Here is a 25,110-nt window from a genome sequence, read left to right on the forward strand (position 1 = left end):
CTGCACCCTGCCCCATCCCGTCCCCCCCATCTTGTTCCCTTCACCCTGACAGCCCCACCCCTGGCAACATTGCCCCTGCCCCCTTGATCTGCTCCCTACCCCTGCCAGCCTTGCCCCTACCCCCTCTATCTGTCCCCCCAACCCCTGCCAGCCTGGGCCTGCCCACGAGGCTCCCTCTGCCCTGCTCTGGCCCTGCCCAGAGTCAGCTAGCATGTCCCTGGCACCGAGGAGGGACCTGTGTCTGGGCTGGCCCAGCTGTGTCCTGCTGGACTGGATCTTTTGGGGCAGGGCTGGCCTGTCTAGTCACCCTCTGGTGACCCTGGATGATGCATGGGCTACTTGGCCCTGGCTCATGTGCTGGGGGGGTTGGAGGGGCACAGGGAGGGACAGGAACATGCTCAAGGCAGCTTCTTCGAACTGGAGTCTCCCGTCACCATGAGGAAGCAAGAGATCCCACCGTGTTTGTTTTTCATTTTAAAAAATGCTTTTTTGTGCGGAGAAACCTGTGAGAGCCGGAACTCGACGGGATTCCCATGTTTTTCTGGGTTGCTCAGGTTTTCCGCCTTTGGCTCTCTATTTAGTGGGAAATATTTGTGTTTTCCTTCTCTCACAGGTTTCTGCCTTACACAGTTTCCAGCTTTCGCAGGTTTTATTGTATTACCTAACACTTGCTCATTAGGAACCAATACAGAAAAAAGATAAATAAGAAAAAAGGAGGAAGACATCACTCACGGGCCCCAGGGTGACACTGTGATGCTTTGGCTTCCTCTTTTCTGCTGCATATTTAACACGTTGACGTTAATATGCATGTTTAAAATCTCACAGGCTCGCTGTCACATATAACACATTTAATTTAATATGCATATTTATGCAATCTGACACACACGCTCATAGCTGGGCGCTGTTTTCTAAAACACAACGCCCCTCGATACCCTCGGCTGCCCCTCGGTCTGTCTGCCTGGCGGTGTCCATGCTGTTGACTGCTGTTGCTGGACTTGGAGCTGTTTCTGACTCCTCGCTGTTATAAAAGCTCAGATGATGGCCTTGGGAAGGCGTCTGTCCATGCTTCCTGACTGCTCATGGCGAGGGTCCCGGGTCGGGTGGGGGGTCCAGGCGGTCAGATCAGTTTTCCAGGCATCCTGCCAGGCGGCCGGCTGAGGTAGTCCCGGCAGCTGGTGAGAAGCCCGCATTCCTGTCTTCACCAACGCCAGGAAGGGCCAGTTGGAAGGTCATTGCCAGTTGGAAGGGCAGGTCCCGTGGTACTAGGAGCCTCATGCTTCAGGGGCTCCCTCCTTCGAGACGGGGTTGAGGGTCAGACCTCCTACTCCCAGGGAATCTTAGGGGCATGAATACAGCAGCAGAGGGCTGTGGGGGTCATTGGGGGCACCCGCCAGTATTCGGGTCCTGACGTGGCCATGGGGGGAGGTACTGGTAACCATGCTCTGGGTGCCAGCAGGTCCAGGCCTGGGACCAGCGGTAGGCACAGCCAAGGAGACCTGTATACAGAGAGGCTAAGCCCCTCACCCAAAGCTGCCAGCAGGACCTGAGGCCCCAGCAATGAGGCCCAGGGTGGACACTTTCAACCATCCTCTGTGCTCCACCCCACCTCTGAGAGGGAGCACATGTCTTCTCGAGGAGCTTGTCCATCAGAAGATGGATGAGCAGAGGGGCCAGATCCAGAGGAGGTCCAGTGGTCCTGGTCATGGGGCTACGGACTCGGGGAGGGGGGAGCACAGAGGAATGAGGTGCAACCACAGAACGGGAGGCATAGAGGAATGGGGTGCAGCTCTAGAACAGGGGGCTCAGAGGGTGTGCAACCATGGAATGGGGGCACAGAGGCATTGGATGCAGCCGTGGAGTGGGGGGAGCATAGAAGGGTACAGCCATGGTAGCAGGGGACACAGAGGGGTGAAGCCATGGAATAGGGGTGCAGAGGGTATCAAGTGGCTCCTCTGCTGTTACAGATGAATCCTGAGGCCTGACCACCCGGCCACAGCCCTCCTGGCCTGTTGGGCACTGGGTCTCCCAGGCCAGCATCCCAGAACCCCTTTCCCTGATCTCTCCCCTCCAGATGTGGACGAGTGTGCCACGGGGCAGGCCCAGTGTGCCCATGGCTGCCTCAATACACAAGGATCCTTCAAGTGCGTGTGCCATGCGGGCTACGAGCTGGGCGCTGACGGCCGGCAGTGCTACCGTGAGTGGGCAGCAGGCAGGAACCTGCATGCATGGGGGGCGCCCAGGGGGGCAGAATGGCTCTCCAGCCCTCCACTGGCCCACCGACTTGCTTTGGCCCAGGGGCAGCGCTTCCTTGTCAATCAGGAGCAGTGCTGTGGGCAGGCCCCTGGGAGGGCAGAGCCTGACCTCTAGGCCCAGGAACTCCCTGTTTCCCAGCAAGGGGGCCCCGGGCTGGCTGCTGGGTAGGGGAGGACTGTGCAAGGTGGGGGCACCAGACCGTGTCCCCTGTCCCAGGCCAGTGGTCTCGTTGCAGGCATCGAGATGGAAATTGTCAACAGCTGTGAGGCCAACAACGGCGGTTGCTCCCACGGCTGCAGCCACACCAGCTCAGGGCCCCTCTGCACCTGTCCCCGTGGCTACGAGCTGGACGCAGACCAGAGGACGTGCATCGGTGCGCACTGCTGGGTGGGGCTGAGGAGGTCTGGGCTCCGGGGCCCATTTCTTCCAGAGTGTCACATTCTGACCCAAAGCGAGATCAGCTGCTGCCTGAGTCTGCGGGCAGGTCTGGCACTGAGAAGGGAGTGCCCTTCTGCCTGCTGGACCCTGCTCTGGCCGCAGTGGGCCGAGCCAGGGTGTTCAGGGGGTGGGCCTGGTGAGAGGCAACATCAGCGGCCCCGGAAAGATCCCTGGGTACTGGCATCAGCCTGCTGGGTCCCCCCCACAACCTGGCACACACATTTCCGCCTCTGAGCACTGCTCCATCCCCTCGTGAAATGCCCAGGAGCCTGGGAATAGCCCCTGACATACAGGGTCTGATGGAGGGGCCTCTTCTGATGCGCGACCCTGACTCCAAGGTGGACTCCCCTCCAGCCCCAGTCTGGCCTTTGCTCCGGCACCTTCTCCAGAGCAGGCAGGGTGGCCGGAGGCTGTGATATGTGCCCTCTGTGTATCCACGTGCATAGGGCAGGAACATACATGAGGTTGTGACAGATGTGTGTCTGGGCGTGAGGTGTGCATGGGAGTATGTGAGTGTGCATGGGACTGTATGAGAGTGCATGGAATTGTGTGTGGGTGTTAGGTGTGCATGGGAACATGTGGGTGTGCATGGGAACATGTGGGTGTGCATGGGATTTTATGTGGGTGTAAGGTGTACATGGGACTGTGTGAGTGTGCATGGAATTGTGTGTGGGTGTGAGGTATGCATGGAATTATGTGGATTTGCCTGTGATTATGTCTAGATATGCTCACAGTTGTATACAGGTGTTTTACGACTGTGCAGAGGTCTACATGTGATTGTGTATAGGTGTGAGGTATGCATGGCGTTGTATGCTATGTGCTCACAAATGTGCACAGGTGTGCATGTGATGATCATGCACAGGGTATGTACAATTGTGTGTGCACATGCATGGGATTGTGCATGGGTGTGTGTGTGATTGTGTGTGGGCGTGCATGTGATTATATGTGGGTGTGTGTACAATTGTGTGTGTGTGTGTGGGATCATGCATGAGTGTGTGTGATTGTGTGTGGGGGTGCCCGTGATCATGTATGGGTGTGTGGTGGTGAGCGGGTGGCCTTGGGATGGTGGGCGTGGGTTGGTGGCGCCTGTGCCAGCTGCTCCCGGTGTGCGCCCGTAGACATGGACGACTGTGTGGACTCACCATGCTGCCAGCAGGTCTGCACCAACACCCCTGGTGGCTACGAGTGTAGCTGCTACGCGGGTTACCGGCTCAGCGCTGATGGCTGTGGCTGTGAGGGTGAGCGCCATCGCCTGGATGGGGTTGTGGGAGGGGCTGGGCTGACTGGCCCACCTGTGTGCACGAGGCCTTGTCCTCCCCACACTCTGCCTCTGTGCACTGGTTGAGTGCCTGCTCCATGCAGGACTGTGCAGACCTGTGACCACTGGTCGCTCTCTTGTGGGGCTGAGCCTGCACCCTGGCTGCTCCCAGCCTGGCCTAGTGGGGCAGGGAGTCCACCGTCATCTGACCGTAGGGTGGGAGGATGGCTGGGAGGGACTTGGGCAGGGCCGGCCTGCGTCCCTGGCCTCGTAGGATGGCCTCTGAAGCCCCGTGATTACCCACAGATGTGGACGAGTGTGCCTCCAGCCACAGCAGCTGTGAGCACCACTGTGCCAACCTGGCCGGCTCCTTCCAATGCTCCTGCGCGGCAGGCTTCCGGCTGCTGGAGGACCGCAGGGGCTGCGCCCGTGAGTCCCCACCACACCTACTCACTCCCTCACCTTCTTTCCTTTTTGGGGTCTGCGTCCAGTGCCTCCCCTTCTCACGATCTCTGTGTGCCCTTCCAGACCCCCTCGCCTCCCTTCTCTCTGAACATTGGCTCTGTCTTGGGGTCTGGGTTGGCTCTGCCATACCCCTGCCTGCTGGGACTGGTCATGGGTGCTGATGGCAGTGTGGGGGAGGGGGCTGCTTACACAGGGTACCCTAAGCCAGGTGGTGTTCAGGGGCCCCAGTGGTCCAGGGTCCCTGCCAGGTAAGAGAAGGGGCCACAACCTAAGTGACACCATCCCCAGTGCCACAGAGTCCAGAGGGGACAGAACCCTGCCCGCCTTTCACCCGCTCCAGGCCTCAGAGTCCCATCCAGGGGTCTGCACACTTCAGGGCCAGAACTGGGATGGGCTGGTGGTGGTGGTGACATGGGTCAAGTCTACAGGACCTGGGCCTTCTCTGTCCTGGAAGCAGTGTCACTGGGGCAGCAGGGACAGCCCTGTGACCAGAGCGCAGAGGGGGCAGCTTCGGGGGTAGTGACTGGCTCCCCCTGGGGTGGGGGCTGCACAGAAGGGCTGGACAGGCCCTGCTCAGGAGATGCTGTGGGAGGGGGAGGGTACGGCCCCCACCAGGCTGGGTGTTGGGAGCAGGGCTCAGCGGCCTCTGTCCCCAGCACTGGAGGAGCCGGCGGTGGACCTGGATGGTCAGCTGCCCTTCTTACGCCCCCTGCCCCACATCTCGGTGCTGCGGGACGAGCTGACCCAGCTCTTCGAGGACGAGGAGGATGGCATGGCTGACGAGGAGGAGGTGGAGGCGCGGGGCGAGCATACGCTGGCCGAGAAGTTCGGTGAGGATAGCGCCCAGCCCAGGGCCCCTGCTCTCATGACATTGAAACCCCGCTCCCGTGGGCCAGGCTGCTGCCTCCTGCAGTGTCCTGTTGGTCAAGGTCCAGAGTGGCCAAGCACTTGGCTTGGTTTGCACAGCACGTCTGGCTGAGCTGGACCAGAGCAGCCCCAGGCTCCAGTGGCGGAGGGGAGGGATGCTTTCAGGTCCCGCCCCACAGGGTCCCCTCTCCCCAGCTAGCTCCCATCCCCACCTGGCCTGTGGGCTTGAGCCCAGGCCTCTTTGCCTGCCGAGGCTGGGCGTACCTGAGGCTGGGGTCACCCTCTGAGACCCCTTGCCCACCTGCCCCCAGTCTGCCTGGACAACTCCTTCGGGCACGACTGCAGCCTGACCTGCGACGACTGCAGCAATGGGGGTACCTGCCTGCCGGGCCTGGATGGCTGCGACTGCCCTGAGGGCTGGACTGGACTCATCTGCAACCAGAGTGAGGCTGGGGGTGGGGTGAGGCCGCTGGTGGGGATGTGGCGGGCGGGGCTTGTGGGCAGCCATGGCCCCATTCACTCTTACTCCTCCCACCCGCCCTGGGCAGAGGCTTCCCGTGATCCACTAATTCATTTGCTCTTGCATTGATTCATTCAGTCAGTCACTCACTCATTCATTCATGCATTCACTCTTTCACTCATATAGTCATTCATGCAGTCAGTCATTTCATGCACTCATTCATGTGTTCACTCATTCATTCATTTCCTCATCCCTTCACTCATTCATTCCCTCAGGCAGTCATTCATGCATTCCATAAGTACAAATTGCTGTCTGCTCTGTACCCTGGGGACAGCAAGACCAGGTGTTTGTCCCTCACAAGTGCCACAGTCTACAGGGCTGAGCAACAAGCCAGTAACCAAAAGACCATTACGGGTGATGATCAGGAAAATAGAGTGATCAGGAAACAAGGGGTGTCTCAGAAGTGTCACCGGTAGGAGGGGCTTCTCTGGCTCAGGCAGTGGAGAACTGTTGCACCAGTGTCCTGGGTGGGAGGAGTGACTCTTGGCTCACAACTCTTCTGAAGCCTGCTCCCCCCATGCCCCTGTCCAGAGCCTTTCCCATGCCCTACCCAGCCCCCCAGACCACATTTGCAGTTTGGTCTCAAGGGCAGTAACAATTGTTCATAAGTGTGTGTTCATAAGTTTGAACATGCTGGTTGAGCAGGGTCTGTGCTGTGTTGAGCTCAGAGGGAGACGATGCAGTGGTTGATTAATGATGTCTGCGTCAGGCATGGGTGGGGGCAATGGTGTAATAGTGCTGACATCTGTTGCTCTGAGCAGCAGCTTCTGAACTGGATGGTTCAGACCCCAGGAGAGGGGCTCAGCGTGTCCTTGTTGAGCCTCTGGGTTCAGAGTCTTTCTGCTGCCAGTGACCCTGGTTCTTAATGTCCCCCCTGTAGCGTGTCCTCCAGACACCTTTGGGAAGAACTGCAGCTCCTCCTGCAGCTGTCAGAACGGTGGGACCTGTGACCCTGTAACGGGGGCCTGCCGCTGCCCCCCAGGTGTCAGCGGAGCCCACTGTGAGGATGGTGCGTGCAACCCCCTTGGGCCCCTGGAGCCATCCTTGGGGTGGAAGGGGAGGGGGGAGTATCACCTCACAACTCTCCTCGCTTGCTCTCCCCAGGACTCCTCTTTTCCTTGTGGTGGGGACAGGAACGTTGTACTTGGCTTAGACCCTGTTCCCTTCTCGCTGTGCCCGAGGGGGAAGGATGAGGCCCTATGGGGAGAGGGGACAGATTTCTTATTGCATATCGATTTCCCCGGCCTCTAACTGTAGCAGATGATGAAGTCTTGACAGAACAGCACTTTTGGAATTTTTTCCCTTTGGAAGTAGTGAGGTCCCCGTTCCTGGAAGCATTCAAACAGAGCTGTATGATAGCTGGGTAGGAAATACAGAAGGGATGAGTCATGTGCTGGTGGCTATAGGGGTGATGCTAACGTCCCTTCTAACCCTGAAGTTTCAGCATTTCAGGAGCAATTAGAACCAGTTGCTGTTGAGTCGACTCTGACTCATGGGGACGCCATGTGTGTCAGAGTAGAACTGTGCTCCATGGGGGTTCTCAATGGATGATTTTTCAGAAGTACGTCGCCAGGCTTTTCTTCCAAGGAGCCTTTGGGTGAACTCGAACTTCCAACCTTTCGGTTAGCAGCCAAGTTCTTTCACAGTTTGCACCACCCATGGACTCAGGAGAAATGAGAGTCCATGCAAATGAGTCCTCAGGAGACTAATGCTTAGTCTTTAAGTCTTCAGACCTATACATTCTGCCTTTTTCTGGCAATGTAGCTAATGTGTATTATAAACGCCCTGCCTTAGTTGGGGAGAAGAGCAGTCAGGGAGCCTGACCCGATGTTTGGGGCGGCAGTGCCGTGTGTGCTGTGCTCTGAGGAGGCCTCAGGCTGCCCTGCAGGGCTCCCCGCCTCTCCCCTCTCTGTCAGCCTCTGAGTCCCTGTACTATCAAGGCCCTGCCTTCCCTTTCACCTGCATTTTCACCTGCTAGGGGCCAGAGACCCAGTGCACACTGGGAGTTGTGTGTGCTAGCAGCTCTGTGGGCCTGCAGGGCTGAATGTAGTGCTTCTGCTTTGGGGTGTTCTGTGGTTTCCTGGAGGAGCCCTGATGGCTCAGTGGTTAAGCACTTGACTGCTAACCGAAAAGTTGGTGGTTGGAACCCACCAGCTGTTCCTCGGGAGAAAAGACCTGGCAGTCTGCTCCCGGAAAGATTACAGCCTAGGAGACCATCTGGGGCAGTTCTACTCTATCCTACAGGGTTTCTATGAGTTGGAATCGACTCTACGGCACACAACAACATCATGACCTCTCTGAGGCTTGGGTCTCAGCTGGGCTTACAGTGAGGGTCGACAGATGTGTCTGTGTAGGGGAGCTGGAGGAGACTAGCACCCAGAGAGTCTGGCAGGCAGGCTTTCGGGGGCCCGTGTGAGTGTCCTAGGCTCTGGGCGTTCCCGGGCTTGTGGCTACATCACTCATTCTGTCTCCATGGTCACATGGCCTCCTCCTCTTCTGTCTCAAATCGCCCTTTGCCTTTCTCTTCTAAGGATGGCTGCCATTGGATGTAGGGCCCACTGGATGAGCGAGGATGATTTTTTCTCAGGATCATTAATTACACTGCAAAGACCCTTTTCCCAAATAAGGCCATGCGCACAAGTTCTGGAGACTAAGATGTGGACATGTCTTTTGGGGGCACCCATTACCAACTACAGCCCTTCAGTCAGAGGAACATGGGGCAGGGTAGGCCAGAGAAGAAGAAAACTGGGCACCAGGGGGCTCAGGCCAGGACCCTGTCCAGTTGGGGCATCTGTCCCTCTTTAAGGTCCTAGAGGCTGGGCTCGGTGACGGCGGTGGGGCAGAAGTTATGGTACTCCAGGATAGTGAGACGAGATCTTTGTGCTATTCTGGTCTGTGCTGGGGCCCTGCTTGGCCTCTCACTGTGCCACCGTCTAGGCCACAGAGCTGGGTGGCTTGGCAGGCAGGGGAGAGTCCAGCCACTCCACCCAATGCCTGCCCTGCCCTCGTGGACCCTCTGCCTTCTGAGTCTCTGCTGTCCCGGCACACAGAGGCCTGCCTCCACCTGGAGCAGCCGTGCTGGGTACTGAGCCCTCACCGCATGTCCCCGGTGGGCCCTGTGTCACGCCTGCTCCCCACCTCCTCCCTTCACCACACTTGCTCCCCCCAGGCTGCCCCAAGGGTTTCTACGGCAAGCAGTGCCGGAAGAAGTGCCACTGCGCCAACCGAGGCCGGTGCCACCGCGTCTACGGGGCCTGCCTCTGCGACCCGGGGCTCTATGGCCGCTTCTGCCACCTCGGTGAGTCCCGCTGCGCTGCAGCATTGAGGGGGGCTCTGGTGGGGGGACAGGCCCATGTACCTCGCTCACTGTGTGCTGGGGGCTCGTGCCTTTTGGATTGGGTTTGACTGTTCACCATTTTGTGGATGAGGAACTCGGGGCTCAGAGAGGTCACCCAGCTAGGACAGGGCAGGGGCCTGAGCTGGCCTCCAGGGCATCCGGCTGGGTGGCCTCCACCCGTAGGGTACAGCACAGCATGGGGGAAAGGCAGCCCCTAGCCCTGGATCTGGGATGCCAGGTGGGCTGAGGAGTGGGCAGAGTCCCAGCTGATGCCACCTAGAGTTAGAGTGACAGGGAAGCCACCCTGCATGCCAGGCAGGAGCAGGCCTCCCTCAGAAGCTCCTGGGGCGCAGGGCTAATCTTGGGTGTTTGAGATTCCTGGGTCGTGGTGGTGAGGCGGGGTCTTCAATGCAGCAACACTTTGTGCTGTTTTGTCACATGAGATTATTTAGAGAAGAAAACAGGAATTCTGAGAAGTGCAGGGACTTTACTAGCTGGGAGGTGGTGGGACGTGGGACAAGTCCCTGGCCTTCCCTGAGCCTTGTTTGTCTGTAAAATGAGTGCAGTCATCACAGGCCCCTGGGGCTGGGGGGATGAGGTGCTGGACTCCCCAGAGATTACCCCGTTAATAAAGGGCATGGTGGCTGCGTGGGACCGGCTGGCTTGTGCAGGGCCCTGGAACAAGAGCTCAGTGCATGGTGCTGAGATGCAGGGCTGGGAGTTCTGTGGATGCACCTGGGGAGACAGCACAGACAGTGGCAGGCTTGTCCCGTGGTGTCTCTGGCTGCAGCCTGTCCCCCATGGGCCTTCGGACCGGGCTGCTCGGAAGAGTGCCTCTGTGACCAGCGGAACACGCGGGCATGCGACCGGAGGGACGGCAGCTGTGCCTGCAAGCCAGGCTTCTGGGGGGAGTGGTGCCAGCACGGTGAGTGGGGGTGGGGGTGGGAAGGGGGGTGTCCTGGCAGTCACTGACCTCCCCTGCCTCCATGCCCTGCAGAGTGCCAGCTGGGGTTCTTCGGGCCGGGGTGCCAGCAGGCATGCTCCTGCCCACCAGGTGTGGCCTGCGATCCCGAGAGCGGTGAGTGTCAGAAGCAGTGTCCTGCCGGCTACCAGGGCAAGGACTGTGACCAAGGTGAGTGGCCAACCTTGGGCCCCCAGTGGTTTGGCAGTGGTCAAGGGCTCCTGGCCCAAGATGCAGGTGGCTGCAGAAGTGCTATAGAGCCAGGCAAGGGGCCAACACCTTTACCTGCCTGAGTCACTGTACCTGTAGCAGCACAGGTGACTGGTCTGCCCATCCCTCTGCTCCTGGAAGAGCTGCTCAGGGCAGGACTGGTTGTCCAGAATTACTCACTCACTGACTCACTTATTCACTCACTCACTCATTCATTCACTCACTCATTTGTTCATTCTTTCACTTACTCATTTACTCATTCATTCATTCATTCATTCCTTGTTTCACTCTTTCACTCACTCACTCCACTGGTACATCCAGAGTGCCCTTTGTGCTTGATGCTGGGCTGTAGGAGCTCCATCCTGGCAGTGTAAGCAAGCGGGTGAATGGGCTCCTTGGGGATGCCTGGGGGAGATGTGGGGGAGGCAGTGTGAGGCAGCTGCTCCTGGAGAGAAGTCTGGGCTGCAGGTGCCAACATGGGGCGTGGGTGCAGTGATGGAGGTCCCCTCCACATGGGTGCCATGGCCTGGGAATGGGTAATGGGCACAGAGTGGCGGGCCAAAGTTGAGGCCTGGGTACCCACATTTCCATGGTGGGAGATGAGGGGTGGCGTGCAGTGGACCAGCAGACTCAGCCCCAGGGGTCCCTGGGAGGCCTGGCAGCCCAGGGTAGGATCCAGGAGGAGGGCACTCTGTCCCTGCTTAACTGCACCCAGAACCCAGGGGCTGCCCAGCAGGCATGGAGCTGGGCTTTGCTGGAGAGGGTTGGGAAGGTGGGGAGTGAGGCCCTGTCCCCAGCCTGGTGGGAGGAAGGCCTCCCACTCTCCAAGTCCATCCACCTGGCTGGGTTGGTGCTGGATGATTAGGAAGGATGGGGGGAGGTCCCAGGTGGAGCTAGTGACTCACCGGGCCTCTCTGCTTTCTGGCGCCGCTGACGAGCGTCCCTGGAGCCTTCTGCTTCTCTGTCTCATGATGGGTAGGAAATGCCTAAGTGTTGTCATTGTCAGAGGAGAGAAGGGAGGTGTGAGTAAGCAAGTCCATGGCAGCAGGTGCTGATAGGCCCTGAGCTGGTCAAATCCTCCGCCAGCCTGAGGCGGATGGGCAGCTGGGGGCCCGTGGCAACTGCACCAAGACCGGGGCTGGCGCTGGCACTCCCCCCTCCTACATGCTGGTCTAGGGTGCTCACCTGGCTCGAGCTCCTGCCCCCCAGGCTGAGCAGAGGGGCCAGTGGTGAGAGCAAGGACGCTCCACTGGCCGTCTTAGGCCACCCTGCCACACAGTCTGCTAAGCTCAGGGGCACAGCGCTTCCACCCCATCCCATGGACCCCCTGGGTGTGCCACCCCACCACACAGACCTATTGGCTGAGACACTGAAGGCCTTTCCAAGAGCGAGATAGGAGAGCCTCAACCCCAACTGTTCTCTGCTGGGTTTTTGTTTCCTTTTTCTTTAAAAGCCCCTAGAGCCCCAAAGATGAGCCACAGGAAATGACACACATAGTTTGATGGAAATGGTGGGCTCCTCACTGCTGTTAGGTCTGGAAACCATTACAGACCAAAACACGTGTCTGCCCCCAGTTAGTGGAGAGGAGGCTCCAGGAGGCCTGGCAGGCCTGCTTCAGCCGGCACAGCTGGCTTTGCCTTTCCCTGGTCCACTCTGTGGGTGTGTGTGTGTGCAGCATCTACTGCGTGCATGTGTGTAGCACCCAAACGCCTATTGCACGTGCACATGGGCTGCACCTGTAGTCCTGTTGATGTGCCTGTGTCCCTGGGACTGGGCCCCTCATGACAGGCTTATCAGGGTTTGTCCTTGAGTCCCCGGTTCCCAGAGTCCCCTCTCAGGGCCTTGGAAGACCCCCATCTTGGGACTCTGCCCCGTCCTGCTGACACTCTTCCCCCAGGCAGGGATGTCCTCGGTGCTCAGCCCCAACTTTAGGTGCTTTGCTCAGTGGGGTTTTGTGAGTCTTTGGGCGTGGAGCCTGATCCTCCTGTAGCCTACACCTTGAGGCTGCCACGAACACCTTCCTGGGCCCAGGGGGTGCTTTCCTGCAGCAGCAAGTGGGGCATTGGAGCAGCCTCGGTTCTGGGGGAAGGAAGGAGCTGTCTCCTGTACCCCCCCAGGGTTACCCCCAGCCTTGCACTCGGTTGTCCTGGGACAGGGAGGCCGAGGCCGGGCCCTGACGGGCAGGGCAAGCATGGGAGCATGGATCCCCTTGGCCCAGGACCTTGCACTCTGCTGATGAAGGCTCCAGGTCTTCCAGGACCCAGGGCCCTGCACGGCCATGGAGAGCAGCAGGGATGGGGCTCTGCAGCACCTTCTTCCTGAGGCCTTACTATGTGTCCAGAGCTGGCCTGAGTCAGCTCTTCCCAGCACGTACCCCTGCCCTTCTTGTCTCACTGACCTTGTGATGAGTGGAGGTGGCAGACAGGCAGGCCTCCAAGAAGGCCCCCTTTTCTCTTAGTCTGTGGGATATCTGGTCTGCTCCCTCCCATCCCCACCCCATCCTGCCAGGAGAGGGCTGCAGCTCTGGGGATAGGTGGGCAGATGCAGACCCCCACTGCCCTCTGGGGATCTGGGGCTGAGTCCTTGTAGGGGCGTGGCACACACGTCCCAGGCGTCCCAGCTGGGCAAGAACTGGGAATGGAGAGGGCTTGTTGGGGGACTGGACTGGCATCCCCAGGTGGGGCATGGAGCACTGGCCAGCAGACAACTCCCAGGCGGCAGGCCAAAGTGGGGACTTAGAAAGGGCAGAGCAGGCCTGGCCTCCGCAGTCCCTGGGAGCTCTCCAGGGTCCTGGATGCTGGGACTCAGCTGGAGCAGCCTCACCCTCTGGCCACCTGTCCCCACTCATGACCCCATCTGTGACCCCACTTCTGCCTATCTGTGCTCCTGAGGCCCCTCCTGGCCCTGCAATGTGGTGCTGCCTCCCCAGCCCCTTCTCATGACCTGCCCTGGTCACCAGGGGACCTGGCTGTGTTCAGCAGCCCTGCTGGAACTAGAGCAGGAGCAGGTGCCTGGTGGGGGGCAGGTTCAGGACCCCATTGCCAGGAGGCCCCGAAGGAGGAGAAACTCTGGGCTGAACCAGTATGGGGGTGCTGAGGCATATTCTTCTCCCTCCTGCAGAGTGCCCTGGGGGCACGTTTGGCGTGAACTGCTCCATCTCCTGCTCCTGCCGGGGGGCCCCCTGCGACCGGGTCACAGGGCAGTGCCTGTGCCCACCAGGGAGGACCGGGGACGACTGTGGGGCAGGTGAGTGGCGGGCGGCATCCCGGAGTCCTCCGCTCACCTCCCCACAGTGTTAGGGGACCCCAGCCCCAGTCCTGAACTGTGTTTAAGTTCCTTTGAACCCTCGCACCAACGGTGTTTGGCGATACTTGGCCTCAGACCATGTTTGGGGCCCTGACAGTGGTTAAAGAACCCTTGACCCCTAACCCAACAGTGTTTGGGGACCCTTGATACCAGACAATGTTTTGGAGCCCCTGGCCCCAGCCCAGAGCTCTGCAGACCCAGGCCTGCCCCCAGCACCTGTGGAGCCCTGCTGAGCCAACAAGGCTGGGTCTGGAGTGGGGGCGTTTGTGTCCCATGGCGGGGGATGCACTGGAGGCCTGTTGGCAACTGGAGGGCAGCCTCAGGTCAGCCAGCAGAGCCCGCAGCCCACGGTCTCCTCACCACGTGGGGACCTCCTGGCACCCTCTCTCGGGCTCACGGTGATACCTGCTGAACTGTCCCTGGGGATGGTGTGGTACCCTGCAGCCTCTCCTGGCCCCTGCCCACGCCTGGGCCAAGAGCTGCGGGGGCACTGACTGGGCATGGGGGTGGTTAGAGTGTCCCGAGGGCCGCTGGGGACTCGGCTGCCAGGAGATCTGCCCCACATGTGACCACGGTGCCAGCTGTGACCCAGAGACAGGAGCCTGCCTGTGCCCACCTGGCTATGTGGGCAGCCACTGCCAGGACGGTGAGTGGGGCCCTGGGTGTGCCTCAGGGTAAGGGGCCGGGCCCAGGTGCTCACCCTCTCTTCCCCTGCAGCATGCCCGGCAGGCTGGTTTGGGCCTGGCTGCCAGGCCAGGTGTTCCTGTGCCAATGCAGGGCACTGCCACCCAGCGACCGGGCAGTGCAGCTGTGCCCCAGGGTGGACGGGCTTTGACTGCCGCAGAGGTATGCGGGGGTGGGGGTCCTTCTCCTGCACTGCCTCCCTGCCATGCACAGGAGCCCCCCAGGATGGGAAGCAATGGGGTCCCTCCTGACATGACCTTCCACCCCCTCAACCTTACTGGGTACCGTGGGCTCCTTCACCTGCAACCACCTCCCTGCCTCACACAGGGGCCCCTGGGACTGGGGTGCACTGGGGTCCCTCCTGAGATGCCCCCCTGACCCCTGAACTTTCTGGACACTGTGGGCCCCGCTGGGCCTGTGCTGAGTGACTGACTCTGTTGCAGCCTGTGATGGGGGGCACTGGGGGCCTGACTGTAGGCACCCCTGCAACTGTAGCTCTGGGCACGGGAGCTGTGAGGCTGCCAGCGGCCGCTGCCTGTGTGAGGCCGGCTACACGGGCCCACGCTGCGAGCACCGTGAGTTGGGTTGGACCTTGGACGTCCCCACCCCACCCAAGGCCGCACCGCAGGGGCCCCAAGTTTCAGGGGCCCAAGGGAGCCCCATCCTGTCTTCCTAGCCCAGAGAAGCGGGGGTGTGGTTCTGCCTGAGCTCACCCAGTCCCTGCCCCCTGACTGGGCCCTCAGGTCCCTGCCCCTTTGCTGTATCAGGAAAAGGGCCAACCCCCCAACCAACCTATGTGGGACGTTGCCCACTCGGAGTGGCAGGTGGGGAGTGGTTGTCACACCCCATGGGGCACCAGACACCTGGGGTTAGTGAGGAAGGTAGCCCAGGGCTGGAGGGCATGTCTTTCAGTACTGTGGGTTAGTGGGGTTCAGGTCATCTTAGAGGTGGCCCTGGCCGAGGTCCCTAACTGCAAAGGCGGATATCTGGGGCTCCCCTAAATCTCCATTTCCCTGGGGCTTGGTTCCTGACTGGGTGGACAGAGGGAGGGGGAGCCCAGCCCCTTCCTTGTGAGCTGTGCTTGCCCCACTGTCCGGGGCACCTGCTGATGGTGGGCTGGGCTGGTGCCTCAGGGTGTCCCCAGGGCTACTTTGGACTGGGCTGTGGACAGCGGTGTCGGTGTGAGCACAGTGCAGCCTGCGACCACATCAGCGGGGCCTGCACCTGCGCAGCCGGCTGGAGGGGCACCTTCTGCGAGCGTGGTGAGCGGGGTGTGCCGGGCGGGCCTGGGGCCTCGGGCACACGGACCCCCCATTACCGCCCCCTCCCTTGCAGCCTGCCCTGCCGGCTTTTTTGGCGTGGACTGCCTCAGGGCCTGCGACTGTGCCGGTGGAGCCCCCTGTGACGCTGTGAGCGGGGCCTGTGTCTGCCCAGCAGGCTGGCGTGGCCCTCGTTGTGATCAGGGTGAGTGAGGCTGCGAAGCCCCCGGTGCTACTGGGATGGGCCTGGTTTGAGCATTTGTTGATGTCTCGGGTGGGAGGGGGATTCAGAGCCACCAGGCAGCCGCATTTGCTATTAAACCCCTGAATGCCGCTTCCCCACGTGGTCCACAGTGTCCCTGTCGTGGGCCGCCCAGGCCCAGGAGGGGGATGTGGTTATAGAAGGAGAGGGACACAGAGGTTCTGGGGACCCTGGTGTGTCTCCTGGGTCAGCACCCCTAGGGGTCTCACCATGCCCCCCCACCCCCACCCCGCCAGCCTGCCCCGCCCACACCTATGGGCTCAACTGCAGCCAGGCTTGCCTCTGTGCCAACGGGGCGGCGTGTGACCCAGTGCTCGGGGGGTGCCGCTGCACCCCAGGCTGGACAGGGCCCACCTGCCTACAGGGTAAGCCCACCTCGGGGGACCTCCAGGAAGTGGGAGACAAGGATCCCTGCTCCAGGAGTCCAGGGACTGGGCCCCAGGCTGGTGCCTGGACCTTGCTGGGCCATGTGGGATCATGTGGGTATGGACAGTTGGGCTGGACGCCAGACCTGCCTGAGATAGCAGGCGGCAGTGGGGGGGTGGTTGTCGCACCCCCATGGGGCACCTGGGAGAGGTGAGAAAGGGGTGCCTAGGGCTGGAGGGTCCTGGGGCAGATAATCTTAGAGGTGGCCCTGGTTAGGTCCCTACCCCAAAGGCGGATGCCAGGGCTTTGGGGTCTGGCTGGCTGATGCTGCAGTGGCCCCCTCCCCTCCCAGCCTGCCCCGAAGGCTTGTACGGTGAGGACTGCCAGCGCCCCTGCGTCTGTCAGAATGGAGGCACCTGTGACCCTGTCTCAGGCCACTGCTCGTGCCCTGAGGGCTGGGCTGGCTCAGCCTGTGAGCAGGGTGAGTGCAGTGGGCCAAGGGGGGCCCTCTGGGGGTTTGTGGGAGCCAGGGCTGCATCCCAATCTGCCCCGGCCTAGGAGGCTCCCTGGTCAGTGGCAGTGTCCTGGGTGTGGCCGTGGGCCTGCAGGATGACCAGCCCTGTCACGTCTCCTTCTGAGTGTGGTCTCCAGGGCTCTGGGGGCAGGAAGCGTGGGCAGGGTCCCAGAGGCCTGGGGGACACTCACGCTGTTTCCCACTCCTGCAGAGTGTCTCCCTGGGCGCTTCGGGGCCGGCTGCCAGTACAGCTGCGACTGCCTCAACGGGGGGCTCTGCAACCCCCGCACGGGCACCTGCCTCTGCCTGGCTGGCTGGGGTGGGGACAGGTGCCAGAGCCGTGAGTGAGGGGGGCGGGGGCCCACTCCAGGGCTGAGGCCGTGGAAGTGAGGGGGCTCACAGAGGGGGCTGGTAGGGGTGGCTGTCTGCTGAGCTGCCAAGGGTCCCCATGGAAGGGTCCCCACCCAGAAAGGCAGCCTGATGGGGGTAGGGCTTCTTTGCCTGGCGCGGTATGCACATTTGACCTCAGGTCCAGTCCTTCCGGGGATGTGTGAAATGCGGGGGTAGGGGGGCAGGGGCAGTACCTGTCTCAGCGCCCTCCCCCACCTCCTTTCGGCAGCCTGCACCGAGGGCAGCTTTGGGGCTGGTTGTCAGGAGCGGTGCGCCTGCCGGCGGGGAGCCCCCTGCCACCGTGTCACAGGCACCTGCCTCTGCCCCCCGGGATGGAGGGGTGCGAAGTGTGAGAGCGGTGAGCACAGGGCCACCTGGTCACCCTGGGGTTGGGGCGTCCTCCTCACAGAGACGGCTCCAGGCCTGCTCTGACCCCAGATGGAGAGGCACGAGGTGTGAGTGGTGAGCACAGGCCCACCTGTCACCAGCATTGAGCGCAGCTCTCAGAGGGTACTTCTCCATGCAGGGATGGTCCCAGGCCTGCTCTGCCCCTGGGTCCCCCGCCCCTGCCTCCCAGAAGCCCCTCAGTCCATGCCCTCCTTGCAGCCTGCCCACCTGGCTGGTTTGGAGAGGCCTGTGCCCAGCGCTGCCACTGCCCACCAGATGCTGCCTGCCACCATGTCAGTGGGGAGTGTGGCTGTCCCCCTGGCTTCACTGGGCCCAGCTGTGAGCAGGGTAGGTGGGTGGGTGGGCCGAGGGCTTGGTAGTTTTAGGCCATATGGGCCCCTAAGCTGCACCCCAGAACCTCCTGCCGTGGGAAGGGGGGAACTTCTGGAGAGGGTGGGTGACCCCGGCTGTGGTCAGGACTGATGTCCTTCCTACCTGCCGCTAGCCTGCCCGCCTGGCACCTTTGGAAAAGACTGTGCCCAAAGATGCCAGTGTCCCAGTGAGAACCAGGCCTGTGACCCCATCCTGGGGACCTGCATGTGTGTGGCTGGCTACCATGGCAGTGGCTGCCAGCAACGTGAGTGCTCCTGCTGCCCTGTGGCCATCCCATACTCACCTCACTGGCCGAGTCTGCAGAGGCCCTTCTCCGAGGGGGCAGTGGGATGTGCGGGGGCCTCACGAGGCCGCTGGTCATTCCCCTGGGGTGCTGGGGAGTGGTGTCACCTTGTGGGGCTGCTGGACTGACCTTGGGGGCGCTGGGGGCAGTGTCCACCCCAGCCCCGGCAGCTGGCCCTCTCCCACAGGCTGCCCACCTGGGTGGTTCGGGCCGGGCTGTGAGCAGCAGTGTGTATGCCACAACAGTGGCTCCTGTGATGCGGCCACGGGTGCCTGCCACTGCCCCGCTGGGTTTCTGGGGGCCGACTGCAGCCTTAGTGAGTGGCTGGGACAGGAGTGGGGGGTTGGGGCAGGGGCAGGGTGGGGGGCTGGGGCAGGGACGGGTGCTCTCCATGCACCTCTGCCGGCCTCAGGAAGAGGTGGCAGGAGGTGGCTGCAGCCCTGGGTGTTGCCCCCACTGGCCCCCTGGGGAGACTGCTGGCCAGCTCTGCCCCCACCTGCATCTGCGGCCAAGCATTCTGCTGAGAAAAGGGCCCTTTCCTGAGTCATAGGGATGGTCCCCGGGTGGAATCTGGGCTGGCCATGCAGGTTAGTGGGGTGGGGGGCGGGCAGCAGTAGATGACACAGAGCAGGCCTAGGTGGCCCCAGCAGAGCCGTAGGTGTAGGGGAGGGTGGGAGAGGGGCATGGGAGTCGGCAGCAACTCTGTCTAGGGCAATGGTCCCCCACCCCCTCATCCCCGCTCTGGGGAGAGAACGAGGAGCCAGCTGGCTGGCCGGGCCAGAGTGGCACCCTCACTTGTCTCCCTTGGCAGCCTGCCCACAGGGCCATTTTGGGCCTGGCTGTGTCCACATGTGTGAGTGTTGGGGGGGAGTGGCCTGTGACCCCGTGACGGGCGCCTGCACCTGCCCCCCCGGGAGAACTGGCGCCCACTGTGAGCACGGTGAGTGCCCGCCAGGAACGGTGGGGGGGTGGGGGTCCACTGTGCAGAGGGCACTGCTGGGAGGGGGCGGCCTAGTGGTCAACCCAATCCCTCAGTTTATTCCCCAAGTGGCCCTGGGGGGTAGGTGGCCTGAGCCCACCTGGGAAGGTATGTGTAGTACTATGGAGCATTGACAGCCCCTACACCTGGCCTTAACCGACAGGCCTGAAGGCTCAGGCCAGCAGTGGCCTGCTGAGTCCCTGTGGCTGGTGGAGCTGGACAGGCTCCCACCCAGAGCCCCGCATCCCCTAGCAGAGGGATTGGTGCTTGCAGCCCCTGGAGTCCCATCTGAGGAGCAAGTGTCTGGTTTGCTTTGTCCTGGCTGGGCATTTGCAGGGGAAGGGTGGTGCTCCTCCCAGCACATGTTGGCCTGAGGCAGACTGGCATGGGGAGGGGGCCACAAGGGACACGTGTTAAGTGAATGTGGGACCTTGTGGGGCATGTCCCATCCTGGGCTGAGCTCTGAGCATGCCTCCTTCACTCATAGGCTGCCCCAAGAACCATTTTGGCATGGGCTGTGAGAGCGTGTGCCTCTGCAGAAACGGGGGTCTGTGCCACCCTGCCAATGGCAGCTGTGCCTGCAGCCTGGGCTGGACAGGGCTGCACTGTGAGCAGGGTGAGTGCCCGGCTGAGGGGAGGGGACTGTGCCCAGGCTGGGAGAGGCCTGGGCTCCAGAGGGGGCATGGGCCCCTGGCCTCTGGGGGACCCTGGACTCCCATAGGGTGGGCCGAGATTCGGGGTCATTTGGACCAGGTCCAGTAACCTGCCCAGGTGCAGAGGGACTGAGCCTTGAGCCCTGTTCTTCCACCTCTGTGAGGGAGGCTCACCTGCCCACCCTGTCCCCAGCCTGCCCACCTGGGCGCTACGGTGCTGCCTGCCGCCTGGAGTGCTCCTGCCACAATGGCGCTACCTGCGAGCCCGCCACGGGGGCCTGCCACTGCAGTCCCGGCTTCTACGGCCCTGCCTGCGAGCACCGTGAGTGGGGGTGCCGGGACTCTCCAAGCCAGCTGGGCTGCTGGAAGGCTGTTTGCTGCTCCCTGTGGGGGATCTGGGCAGTCTTTGGCCATGACAGTGACTGATTTCCTGAGTCATCCCTCCCAGGGCCCAGTGAAAGCAGGTCTGAGACTCCCAGCAAGAGCTCCCTGGCCAGGAGCCTGGTTCTCCCCCGGGTCCGATACTTGCACCTTTTCTGCCCTGAGCACCTCCCTGAGGACGGGGAGCCAGGGAGATGGGGGGCAGGAGCGAAGGAGGGGGCTTCTCATGAGTGGCCTTTTCCCCTTCCGGGTAAACTGACGCTGGGACAAGGCCAAAGAGTTGCTGGGAGGTTTCTGCCACTTCCTCCTCTTGCCAAGCTCTAACTGGGTCTTCCCTCAGCTTGTCCCCCGGGCTTCCATGGGGCCGGCTGCCGGGAGGCATGCCAGTGTCAGCATGGAGCCCCCTGCCACCCCATCACTGGCCAGTGCCTCTGCCCTGCCGGCTTCCAGGGCCAGTCCTGTCAGCAGAGTGAGTGCTCAGTGCCCCCTGCCTGCACAGGCCCTCTCCCACACTCCCCTTCCCCACCCTGCCTCGCCCTGGCCCCACCCAATCTGGTGCCAGTCGATGGAGCTGAGCCCACTGGCCCCTACAGGGTGCGAGCCGGGCTCCTTCGGGGAGGGCTGTCGGCAGCGGTGTGCTTGCGAGGGGGGAGCACCCTGCAACCCTGTCACCGGCCTCTGCCTCTGCCCGCCTGGGCACATGGGAACCACCTGTGACCTTGGTGAGTCTGGGGTCTGTGCAGGAGTGGGCCATGGGGCGGGTCTCTTTCAGGGATGAGTATCATTTGCACTGGATGAGTCCTACCTGTGCCCTCTGCCTGCTGGTACTGCACCTGCCCAGGCCCCCTGTAGCCTCCCGTGTCCTGCCTCACTCCCTCTGTGGCCCTGAGCAGGGGGTGGGGGGTGGGGGTGGGCAGGAAGAGGGAGCAGACTTTCGGGTTCCATGCATAGCTCCTCCTGGGTGCTATTCAAGGTCATACCTGCCCTCTGGCTGCCCAGGGGCCCGGAGAGGGCCTCTCTTGGCATGGGGACTGTGGTCATTGGTGAGAAGAAACCTTCCTGGTGGGCCTGACTTGGGAGGCCCACCCTGAGGGAGGGAGGAGTTGCTCCTGCACGGGGTGGACACCAGCCCCCTTGTGTCCTGGGAAGGAGCATCACTGACTGCCGGACCCCTTTGCCAGCTGGGGGGGACATGGGACTGTGACTCTGGGCGCCTGTCCACCTGGGTCTGGCGCTTTCCCACACAAGAGATCATGGGGCCACTGCGGGGGAAGACAGAGTAGGTTGTCATACTTCTGAGTGACCCAAGAGATGCTAGCCCCCCAACGACCATGCCTGGGCAGGTAGGGTTCACTCACAGCTGGTCTCTCTCTCCCGCCCTGCAGAGTGCACAGGGGGGCATTTCGGACCCGGCTGTGCCCTGCATTGTGATTGTGGGGGCGGGGCTGACTGTGACCCTGTCAGCGGGCAGTGCCACTGCGTGGATGGCTACACAGGGCCCACGTGCCGAGAAGGTGAGGGGAGCCCTGGGTGGGGGGGACACTATGCCCTGGCCCCAGCCCTGCCCTGACTCTGTACCTCCCCCGCCCCCTGCCCCCGGCCAAGGACTGAGTAGGTAAGCATTCCAGCACCGGATGCGTAACCATCCCTGCTCGCATCCAGTGCGGGCACGCATGAGCCTTGTAGCCACTTAACCCAGCGTGGGCACACCACCACTCCTGTCACTGCCCTGCATGTGTGTGCAACAGTGCGTGTATGCAAATGTGCATGTGTGTGTGCTAGTGTGTACTATAGTACATGTGTCTGCACCCCTGTGTGCATGTGAATCCGTTGCATGTATACACCAGTGTGTGTGCACCAGGGCATATGCAAACATGCATGAATGCACTGAGTCTGGGAAGGTGGCAGTGATAGCCCCCTTGGCCTTTAAGCTCTTCGAGGTTCTGCTGAAACTTTCCGTCAGCAGGCAGAGCTCAGTGGTGCCCCCTGCTCCCTCTGGCCAGCCCCTGCCCCTCTGGGGCATGCTGGTCGCTCCTCCAGGTGCAGGAGGTTGGGAAGGCATCTCTGTGGAGGGAGGCAAAGGCCAGCCTTGGGTCCTGTGTGGCACAGACGTGCAGATAGGGATGAGGGTAGGAGTCAGGCAGAGGGCTCTGAGTGTGGCTGTGAGCAGGTTCCAGACCTGGAGTCTTCAGCTTGCGGCCCCAATCATGGGCCCAGTATTATGTGTGTGTGCATCTTTCTGAGCCTCTCCAAGGCAGCCATGGCCCCAAACTGTTAAGAGCTGTGGGAAGGGATTGGAAGGGATCCCACCTCCCACAGCCCTGTGCTGAGGCTTCAACTTGAGGGCTGTTGTGCTTGGGACATAGCGCTGACCATGTTGGCATCTAGTGGTCAAGTGCGGTACTGCGGCACAAGCTGACCCAGAGTGCACCTGAGCAGGGCATAGGGCACAATGCTGGAATTTAGCTGGAGGTCTCAGAAGCCAGGCCCCCTCCTCCCACCTGAGGCCTGGTGGGCCAGGAAGAGAGGCCTGGGTCTTGTGGCTAGTGTGAATTAGGGGGCATCTGCCCCACCATGCCCTCCTTGAGCCCAGTGCCCTCCCTTGTGCCTGCTAAAAAGCCCTGTGGGGGCTGCCTCAGGGCTGGGTAAGTCCAGGCTACCCTTGAGACCCTGCCCCGCCTGTCTCTGACGGCTGCCCACTGTTTTGCCAGCAAGGTCCCATGGGCAGGGCCTCCACAGCTGTCGGGAGTCCTGGGCCCTGCCCCCTGCCCAGGTGTGGCCCCAGGCAAGGCCCCTCCTCTCCCAGCCCCAAAGCCCAGCCTCCCGATCCCCCCATGCTGCCTGGGTAGGTCAGGGTGGAGGTTTCATTTGGGGAGGGGGGCCCCGCTGCATGAGCAGGAATGAGAATGAGGGAAGAGGCTGTGCTGTGTGGGGGTCCCTGTAGGCTCTGGGTGGGGTTAGGCTTTGTTGTCCCTTTACTGCTACCCACCCAAGGGTGGGGGGCACTGACATGAGCTGCTGTCTGTCCCCCTGCAGGTGGGTCCCCCCAGCTCCTGGAAAGCCTGTCCCCAGGCCTGGGCCCAGGTAAAGGGATGGGGAATGCTCACATCATTGGGTGAGGCTGACATGTGCCAGGAGGTGGCTTTATGACTAAGGCCAAGGGGAGCATTTATCCGTAACCTGGGCTCTGTGGAATGGTAGGCATCCACTGCCCTGGGAACCCCAGAATTTGGACCTCAGAGATGAGGGCAGGGCCAGGGCTGGGCAGGTGGAGGTGGGGAGGAAGGGGAGGCGGGCCCGGACCCCAGCCCGGGGCTGACACCCTCCTTTCCCCTCGACCCCACAGCAGCCACACGCCCAGCCTCCCACAGCCCATCATCCAGGCTCAGCGACAGGGCAGCAGTGAACCAGTAGTTCTGAGGCAGCACTGGCTGAGACTCCGCCTCCCGTACTCCGGCCGAGGCGACCCAGGGGCTTTGGTGATGGCTGAGGGTGCTCCATGGACCCAGGACTCCGGCTCCGCCCTCAGCAGCATAAGCACCTTCTCTCCGGAGGACTGTGGACAGATGTAGCCACCTGCTCCGAGGAGGGATACCCATCTGGGCAGGGAGGCCCTACCTGGCCTGGCCTGGGTCCAGCAAGTGGACAGGCCTGTGACCACACCAGGCGCTCAGCATGCTGGGGCTGAGGAGGCCCTGCCCCGCCCTGCACAGACCCTCCCTGCCTGGCCCGGCCCTGGTCAGGACTGAAGGCAGGTGTGGGGGCAGGTGTGGCCCTGCCGTCAGAGCAGGTTCAGCTGGTGCTAGGCCTTGGACTGCTGCAGCTTGGCCCGACGTTTACCTGGAAATATAGCCCACCCCGTATTTATGTAAAGGTATTTATGGGCAGTGGTACCTGCCCTCTGTGCCCCTGGAAGGTTGCCCAGTCTCCTGGCCCATCCCAGGAAGCCCTGACTCAGGACTGCAAGCCTTGGGGTATCCAAGTGACCAGCTTGGCTACCATGTAAAACCCACCAAGTTAAAGGAGCAGCAGCTTCCTTTGGGCCTCTGTGTTTGCTGATTATGTGAGCAACCCTGCTTTTGGCCCTTGCTCCTCCCTTTGCGGGGTGGGGAGTGCCACAGTAAAGCTGGGGCTTATCCTTGTTCCTGGTGCTGTGGAGACAAACGCTAGGGCTGTTCGAGATGAGGTGGATGGATCTACTAAATCTGCTCATGCTGGGTTGTCCCAAGACACAGACAGTGCGAGTCCCAGGGCCTGTGTGTGGGAAGAGTGGCTGGGAGGGGAGGAGGGCTGGGCCTGAGGGCAGGACTGGTGCGGGGGCAGCCTGGGCGGGAGATGCTTTCAGCTGAGCTGGCCTTAAACCTGTACCCCATCACAGGGGAAAGCAGTGGTGAGAAGACTTCAGGGGCCCCGAAGCTGGATGGGGAACAGGCCTGGCTGGCCACTTGTGGGGGCGTGGTGCTCATGGGCTGAGGCAGATACCACCTGGGAAAAAGGTGGTGCCCACAGCAGAGGCCAAGGAGATTGTTCTGAGGGGGCCATGGAGAGGGTGGAGCCCAGGTGGTAACAGTAGAGACTTTGCCCTGAGGCTCTTCCCCCACCTCTCACCTGAAGAAGCCTCCTTAGGGTCTGGACTGTAGCCCCCTCTCCTTTCCACACAATACCTGCCTAGGTAGCTGATACTCCTAAAGGCATAGAATATTACCAGAAAAATAAAGAGGGCCCCACCGAGCTCAGCTTTCACATGCAAATGAGGTGACTGAAAAGACCATGGCTTGGGTCAGGTGCCCCTTAGTCATCGAAGTGACATCTTTGACTAAAGAAGAACTGATGCATTTGAATTGTGGTGTTGGTGAAGAATATTGAATATACCGTGGACTGCCAGAAGAACAAACAAATCTGTCTTGGAAGAAGTACAGCCAGAATGCTCCTTACAAGTGAGGA

General features: G+C 61.5%; 1 protein-coding gene across 1 annotated transcript in view; it reads left to right on the forward strand.

The window, feature by feature from the left end:
- MEGF6 (multiple EGF like domains 6) overlaps positions 1 to 23,738 on the forward strand; it is a 137,874-nt gene extending 114,136 nt beyond the window's left edge. Inside the window, exons 8-37 of the mRNA XM_004384453.1 lie at positions 2,072 to 2,194; positions 2,489 to 2,626; positions 3,810 to 3,929; positions 4,256 to 4,378; positions 5,071 to 5,244; positions 5,593 to 5,724; positions 6,682 to 6,810; positions 8,971 to 9,099; positions 9,929 to 10,063; positions 10,136 to 10,270; positions 13,430 to 13,555; positions 14,130 to 14,261; positions 14,333 to 14,461; positions 14,743 to 14,874; positions 15,433 to 15,561; positions 15,635 to 15,763; positions 16,057 to 16,185; positions 16,539 to 16,667; positions 16,912 to 17,040; positions 17,697 to 17,825; positions 17,983 to 18,114; positions 18,341 to 18,469; positions 18,965 to 19,093; positions 19,620 to 19,748; positions 19,979 to 20,107; positions 20,507 to 20,635; positions 20,760 to 20,888; positions 21,552 to 21,680; positions 23,203 to 23,281; positions 23,513 to 23,738. Coding sequence (XP_004384510.1) covers positions 2,072 to 2,194; positions 2,489 to 2,626; positions 3,810 to 3,929; positions 4,256 to 4,378; positions 5,071 to 5,244; positions 5,593 to 5,724; positions 6,682 to 6,810; positions 8,971 to 9,099; positions 9,929 to 10,063; positions 10,136 to 10,270; positions 13,430 to 13,555; positions 14,130 to 14,261; positions 14,333 to 14,461; positions 14,743 to 14,874; positions 15,433 to 15,561; positions 15,635 to 15,763; positions 16,057 to 16,185; positions 16,539 to 16,667; positions 16,912 to 17,040; positions 17,697 to 17,825; positions 17,983 to 18,114; positions 18,341 to 18,469; positions 18,965 to 19,093; positions 19,620 to 19,748; positions 19,979 to 20,107; positions 20,507 to 20,635; positions 20,760 to 20,888; positions 21,552 to 21,680; positions 23,203 to 23,281; positions 23,513 to 23,738 — 3,971 coding nt within the window. The remainder of the gene's footprint in view (positions 1 to 2,071; positions 2,195 to 2,488; positions 2,627 to 3,809; positions 3,930 to 4,255; positions 4,379 to 5,070; positions 5,245 to 5,592; positions 5,725 to 6,681; positions 6,811 to 8,970; positions 9,100 to 9,928; positions 10,064 to 10,135; positions 10,271 to 13,429; positions 13,556 to 14,129; positions 14,262 to 14,332; positions 14,462 to 14,742; positions 14,875 to 15,432; positions 15,562 to 15,634; positions 15,764 to 16,056; positions 16,186 to 16,538; positions 16,668 to 16,911; positions 17,041 to 17,696; positions 17,826 to 17,982; positions 18,115 to 18,340; positions 18,470 to 18,964; positions 19,094 to 19,619; positions 19,749 to 19,978; positions 20,108 to 20,506; positions 20,636 to 20,759; positions 20,889 to 21,551; positions 21,681 to 23,202; positions 23,282 to 23,512) is intronic.
- The last annotated feature ends 1,372 nt before the right edge of the window (positions 23,739 to 25,110 follow it).

Source organism: Trichechus manatus, unplaced genomic scaffold, assembly GCF_000243295.1.
Source record: "Trichechus manatus latirostris isolate Lorelei unplaced genomic scaffold, TriManLat1.0 scaffold00122, whole genome shotgun sequence".
Taxonomy (NCBI): Eukaryota; Metazoa; Chordata; class Mammalia; order Sirenia; family Trichechidae; genus Trichechus; species Trichechus manatus.